The sequence below is a fragment of the Cyclopterus lumpus genome, chromosome 7 (genome assembly GCF_009769545.1).
Source record: "Cyclopterus lumpus isolate fCycLum1 chromosome 7, fCycLum1.pri, whole genome shotgun sequence".
Classification (NCBI taxonomy): domain Eukaryota; kingdom Metazoa; phylum Chordata; class Actinopteri; order Perciformes; family Cyclopteridae; genus Cyclopterus; species Cyclopterus lumpus.
Window position 1 is genome coordinate 19,123,171 of NC_046972.1, and position 6,351 is coordinate 19,129,521.

General features: G+C 43.7%; 1 protein-coding gene across 3 annotated transcripts in view; it reads left to right on the top strand.

The window, feature by feature from the left end:
* Positions 1-488: 488 nt before the first annotated feature.
* The window catches only part of tspy (testis specific protein Y-linked), a 6,499-nt gene continuing 636 nt past the window's right edge, over positions 489-6,351 (top strand). The window contains exons 1-8 of one of the 3 annotated variants that reach the window (XM_034537508.1): positions 489-1,883; positions 1,994-2,071; positions 2,156-2,267; positions 3,670-3,824; positions 4,326-4,402; positions 4,666-4,883; positions 5,206-5,253; positions 5,481-6,351. The exon at positions 5,481-6,351 is cut by the window's right edge and continues 636 nt beyond it. In XM_034537508.1, coding sequence (XP_034393399.1) covers positions 918-1,883; positions 1,994-2,071; positions 2,156-2,267; positions 3,670-3,824; positions 4,326-4,402; positions 4,666-4,883; positions 5,206-5,253; positions 5,481-5,518 — 1,692 coding nt within the window. In that variant the 5' untranslated portion in view covers positions 489-917 and the 3' untranslated portion in view covers positions 5,519-6,351. Of the gene's footprint in view, positions 1,884-1,993; positions 2,072-2,155; positions 2,268-3,669; positions 3,825-4,325; positions 4,403-4,665; positions 4,884-5,205; positions 5,302-5,480 lie in introns of all 3 variants that reach the window. The other 2 variants (XM_034537507.1, XM_034537509.1) reach the window with 2 other exon arrangements.

Below are 6,351 nucleotides of genomic sequence, written 5' to 3' on the forward strand. Positions count from 1 at the left end.
GATGTACATTAATAATAAAAGTACCCTCGTTTTAATGAATATTGTATGTATGTGTATGTGTTGCAAAACAAACAAACCGAGATGTATAAACCCGATTAGGAGCATATAGTTGTGTGTGCGTCCACTTCTGGGAATAAACACATTATCTAAAATCATCACACAGCCTGTCGCCTCCATTGAAAGCCACTTGTTTACATCTGGGTTGGTGATTTCAGGTATTGAACCGTATATGTGATTCACTCAAATGTGCTACATTTTTATAACGTCTGTTCGGCAAATGATATCACAGATAAGACGTTGTAAAAGTGTGACGAAGTCATGGAGTATACAGTGTATTTAGATGTGTGGGTACATGTATGAATTGTGTTAGTGTGATCTCTGCTGCGCACTAACTCGCTGCGCAGTTATGCCGCTGCTACAGATATTTTCATCTCAAACACACCCTTGCAAATGATTGGCGGAGAGGTTTTAGCGCGGCGTGCCGCAGCCAATCAGAGGATTGTTTTTCCTGTCACGTCGGTGCACGGATAGTAAGCTAACGGATATTGCAAACACAAACTTATATAAAGAACACGGGTTCCTTCTAAAAAGGTGGCGAGGCAGGGAAAGGTTTCCTGTTTGGACCGAGTCTTTCTTGTTGGACTTTTATTCGTGCGGCCGTCGGCACGAGGACACAATAATTGGGTAACGTTAGCAATAGCCTGCTAATTGTGTTAACGTTCCGCAAGGCCGCGGGGATATAGCTGCTTCCTGTTTTCGCTCCTTTGAGAATGTAGGTTACGTTACGACCCCGATTTACAACATCCCAGCGGTTGTCCGAGCAGCCAGATCAGCGGTGTAACCGATTGCTGATAAGTTTGTTTTAGTCGCGCTTGCAGGCTACCTAGCTTGTTCGCTATTCAGGCTAGCTAGCTAGCATGAGTGAACTGACGGGCTGCAAACAGTCCGCTGACTCTGCGTCGAGGAAACGGTGTCCGTCGCCCGGCCGCGATGAAGGCAGCGCGGTGCCCAGCAAGTCCACGAAAGTAACTGACGCGCCGGATGAAGCCGAGGTCACTTCGGAAAGTTGCAGAAACAGTGAAGCCGATAGCAAAGAAATAGCCGGGAGCGAGGGCCAATCAAAAGATAGTGAGGGAAAACCAGCTGCCGTGCGAGCGGATCGGGGTTCAGACCGCACGGACGGCACCAGCGCACTGCCTGTTAGAAACTCCGCTGTTGACGGCCACGATGCCAGCAACGCAGAGAAGCCACAGTCCTCGCGGGCACCTGGATCTGCGGACGCAAAGGAAGACGCAGCGAAGACTGCGGGAACAAAGCCGCTTCCCTCGGCGTCCCTGGACCAGACCGACTCGGCAGCCATCGCAGCAGCCGAAGCACTTGCCAGTCTCACTGGAGGAGACGGCGAAGACAGTCGAGAGACTCCTTGTTCATCTGAAAAGGCTAAACAGGTGAAACCGGGGAGCAAGTTCAAACAACGTGGGAGCCACCACTCCTCCAGAACGGGCTCTAAAACGCAGGCAGCTGCTGCAGACAGCTCCACGTCTGTGCACAGCACTGACAGAGAAGATGCAGATGAGATGCCAGAAGCAGATGAAGGCGACGAGTCTCTATCTGGATCTACCTCCACGCCGAGCTCGTCCTTCCCTTCGGACAATGAGGACAATGATGACGGGGAGTGTGCCATTGTGTCAGTCAAGATGGCCCCGGAGATGAGGCAGTCGGTGGCTCTCCTGGCGCAGGTACAGATGAGACTGGAAGCTCTCGAGAAGAAAAGCGCCCGGCTCCACCAACGGCTGGAGCTGAAGATCAGTCGTCAGCGGCGTCCACATCTGGATCAGCGCAGCTCCATCACAAAAACTATCCCTGGCTTCTGGGTGACAGCTGTATCCTTAACATGAAACATGGCCCTCTTTTTCCATTGCTATGTTGTGTTTTAAGTATTTGAAATAAACGCATGCCGTTGTGGTTTTTCCCCTTAACTTCAATGTGCTAGCTGTTGAACCATCCTCATCTCTCCGCTCACATTGACGAGACTGATGAAGATGCTCTTAGTTATATGACTGATCTTGAGGTAGGAAGTGTTGTGCGTTCACAATGTTTGCATCTTGTGTATGCCTCGTAGCACAATTCTGACGTTTCCTGATTCCTTTTACAGATTGAGTCCTTCAAGAATAATAAACTGGGCTACAGGATCCGCTTCCACTTCAGACGGAACCCGTATTTCCAGAACAACATCATCATGAAGGAGCTGCACCTCGGGATGGGAGGTAAACAAATACACGTGGTGATGAAGTAAAGGCGTAGTTTAAAGTTGACATTTTGAAGCATTGCATTAGTACTCTGAACTAAGAAACTCAAGTTCACACCGGGTTTCTTATCGAAATGAAGGTCATGTTTCTCCGCTAGACTGTGGAACATTTACAGATTTGCTTGTTCTACTACTTGGGCTTTACTTGACCTACTTTTAAGTTGCAGCATTGAAATATATTTCAAACTCGGGTTATAGGTCTCATCACTGTACAGTCTGGTTGGTTGGTCTTTACTGGGTATATTGTAATGCACAAAGCCATTTTAGGCAGGTTACCTATGTAAATGGAACCTAGCGTTGAACTTATAGTAATTGGCTTCGCTTTAAGGTGCCACGTGTGTGGACTGAGACTTGAAAAATAGTCTATTTTATTATGTCTCTTGGTCTAGATCTGCAGGCCAGACTTGATCTGGAGTCCCTCATCTCGCTATCATATCAGAAGTTGGAACCACAAACTGTTGGAACAACGCGTAACAATTTTGTCATATGTATAATACACTTTGTCTATTTAAAGACTTCTACTGATGCGTGGATTTTATTCCCAGTTAAGTTTTATTGTCTGTATAATAAAAATGTGCATTCTCTATTTAGTTATGCTGCCTTCTATGGCTAGATCTCCCAACGCAAAATACATTTTATCTCAATGGATTCAATCTGGTAAAATAAATCCTTAATAAAAAGATGAAATATAAATTGTCGACATACATAAACCAGTGTTTGTTAGACTTTACAAAAAAGAATATATATATATATTTTCATTTTTTTTTTTTTTTTTTTTGGGTAAAAAATATATATATATATATTTATTTTTTCATTTAGTCCAAAAAAAACCTGCAAATGCAACTAAAACATTAGGTTTGGACCAGAGTACATTCAGTCATAGGTTTGAATATTGAATAAAAAGAACAACTCATTCACTGAAACGACTGCTCAAAGGTGTTGAGCGTGACGAGGAGCCAGAAGACCACTCAGGATGACAAATACTGCTGTTAATGCAACAATAAACTGTGGTGATATTGCAATTGTTGATGTGTTGTATTATCTATGTTTGTAAATGCGGATGGACAGACTATTTCATGAATAATACATCACAAGCTAGCATGGCAGGGCTGTTGCATCACATTTTGTACATTGGTAATTGTTGTGCCATTAGGAGATCACATAAATGTATCAAGCGCTTTAGGGATGTTTATATTTTCACCTCTCAGACTGTTCTCTGCTAGTATAGATAGTAATATATATCTGCTAGTATTGATGGTAATATCTAGGGTTCATTATTGATAATATTTTGAGGCTACCTAAAAGCTACATGGCCATTAAATTCTGGATCACCTTCTTAACCCGGCGGCTCGTGTTTTTAGGATCTCCCATGTCGTTCTCCAACCCCATCCTGTGGCAGCGTGGTCAGAACCTGACGACCCAAAGCGAACCCAGGAAGTCGTCGCGCGGGGTCTACCAGACCTTTTTCAGCTGGTTCAGTGACCATAGCAACCCAGGACAAGATGATGTAGCACAGGTACCGCTCACTGCACCCTCATACTGACACAGGCTTATGATTGGAGCACACAGAGATCGGCACTGCCGCCTTTGGAGATTTGTTAACCAGGATCACCCATTTCAAAGAGTGCCCTCCGGTGACATGTTTTCAGGCGTGCCAGCCTGCATTCATTAGTGTTATGGTGATACCTTTTGTAACAGCTTATACCGCTAGACAACCAGTAATATTTATGTGCCACATATGTGCTGGAAGAGGGTTAACGGCTCAATGGTTTAACAAAATGTGACTATAACCTTCTGGGCAGTTTGTGATAAACCATAATGATCTAGGGATATGCACACATTCAGATTCTTGACGCCAGAAATAATATGTGATTTATGAAGCAATACAACCATGATAATTCTACCGTGTGTACGTTTGCTACATGATACTCAAACATTTGCCTTAGCAGGACTGTGTATGGTGTATATGAGCACTCCAAACATATTAAACTGACATTACCCCTGTGCTGTTGCTTAGATCCTTAAAGACGACCTGTACAGAGACCCTCTGAGGTACTACCTGACTCCACTGTGGGAACCGAGGGAGAACGGCAGGTAAAACAAAGAGATTCTCATCCGTGTAAACAGTGTCATGTGTAGTCAGTGGACAAACCGATTATTAAGCTATAAATTCTAGAAATATTCTCAGCCCCGGGTCCTTGAAATTATTGTTCATGTGTAAACGCTAACAGTTTCCTGCCAACCCCCCCTTCCCCCTTTTCCCGGTGAGGCCAGGTGGGATGCATTCCGAAACAATGAGGCGCTCGACTGTTAACACAAATGCGTCTGTGTTTTAAAAAATATATATGTTCCTCCAGTGGTGGCAGCGGGGCCAGAGCAGCTGACAACGGTAATGGAGATGACTGTGTGGTGATCTCAGACTCAGACGATGAGCCTGGTGAGGAAGCTGCCGAGGTTGAACAAGGCCGCAGTAGGCACGAAGAAGAGGAGGATGACGAAGAAGAGGAGGAGGAGGATGACGATGACGATGAAGAAGAAGAAGAAGAAGAGGAGGAAGAGAAGGGACCAAGTGCTGGTCAGTGCTAATGTAAACTTTAAAAGACCGCTAACACCCTACTGGTCCACACGGCTGGTTTTTGGCTACAGAGACCAGTTATTTATGAATAAAAGGGAGGCAGGTTCACATTTAAAAAAAATTATACAGATATTTATTTCGGTTCAGCATATTTTGACCCAAAAAAAGGTAGCTGTTGTAAAATATTTTAGTTTGAAATCCACCATGTTTGCTGTTGAGGCCGAGGGCTCGTTAGCGTCAGCTGGACTGGCTTGTGTTGTAGCTGTAATGTTACTGTTCGGGTAATGCTAAACTAAATAGACAGGAAATATCTCCTCCTCAGATGAGAGTCCAGAGGAGGAGGATGATGGTGGAGAAATTGTGATTGACGGTAAGACCACTATCACAACAAACAGTGCGGTGGTTGAAAACCTGTGGGGTGACTGCTCTTCTTGTTTTTCATATTCACTACTTTTTTGATTATGCTGCTTTTTTTTCAATTTGACTGTGATTTGCATTAATGCTATATTTTAAAAAAAAGAGTTCGGGTTTTGATAATCATGTTTCCAATCGGCAAGGATCATTTGAAGTGATAACCATCTTACTTTTATCCTGCAGCCTCTGATGACAGTGAGCAGGAGGACGACGAGGCCTGAAAAAGATGTGAAGATGATGATAAGGAGGAGGTTTATGTCGATGAAGAAGGCAAGTCATCATCAAGGGACCAGAGACCAGGAAGAAGAGGATGCCGAGGTTGATGAACAGTACCAGAGCAATGTCATTTTTATGCACAGAATATCAGTTTTTGTTTTTATACCTAAAATAAATGGGAGCATTTTAAATCAGGGTTAACTGTAATAATAAAGCCACGGCAGCACGGTTTCCCCTCTATTTTATACAGTCACCACTGTGTGTTCTGATTCACCTTTTGCAAAATGTTTTTTTCTAAACCGGTTCTTAGGCATATTATGCCAGTTGTGTTCTTCTATTAAAAAAGGAGCATCATGCAGCAGCCTGCACACACGGGGTGAAATCTTGTTTGCCACTTCCTGTCGGCGTAACATTTTGCATTGCAAATTCTCCAAACGAGTAGTGCAGAAGCCTTCAGTGGCATTATTTAGTGGTCATTTCAAGGCAAAGTTTTGGCTGTTTTTAGAGGTGACGTGACAAGCTAAATTGATACTAATGGCAGTACTTTTTAGATGCACTTAGTACTGAACCAAAATTTGTTCTCAGGGATGATCATGGTGGTAGTTTTGTTGAACCATACCGATTTCAGACATTTACACTCTGGTTATTGTTGGCTGTGTATAAGGAAACGTGTACTCTACTGTAGTAAATAGGAACCAATATTGTTTTAATATGCTACCTGTGTTTCTCCTTCATCTCTATTTTCCGTCGTGTTATGCACCAACCTCCACCCCTGTTAACAATCTGTAAACCATCTATGAAGTTTAAAATCATGACGTATGACCAGCGTTTCTGTGGT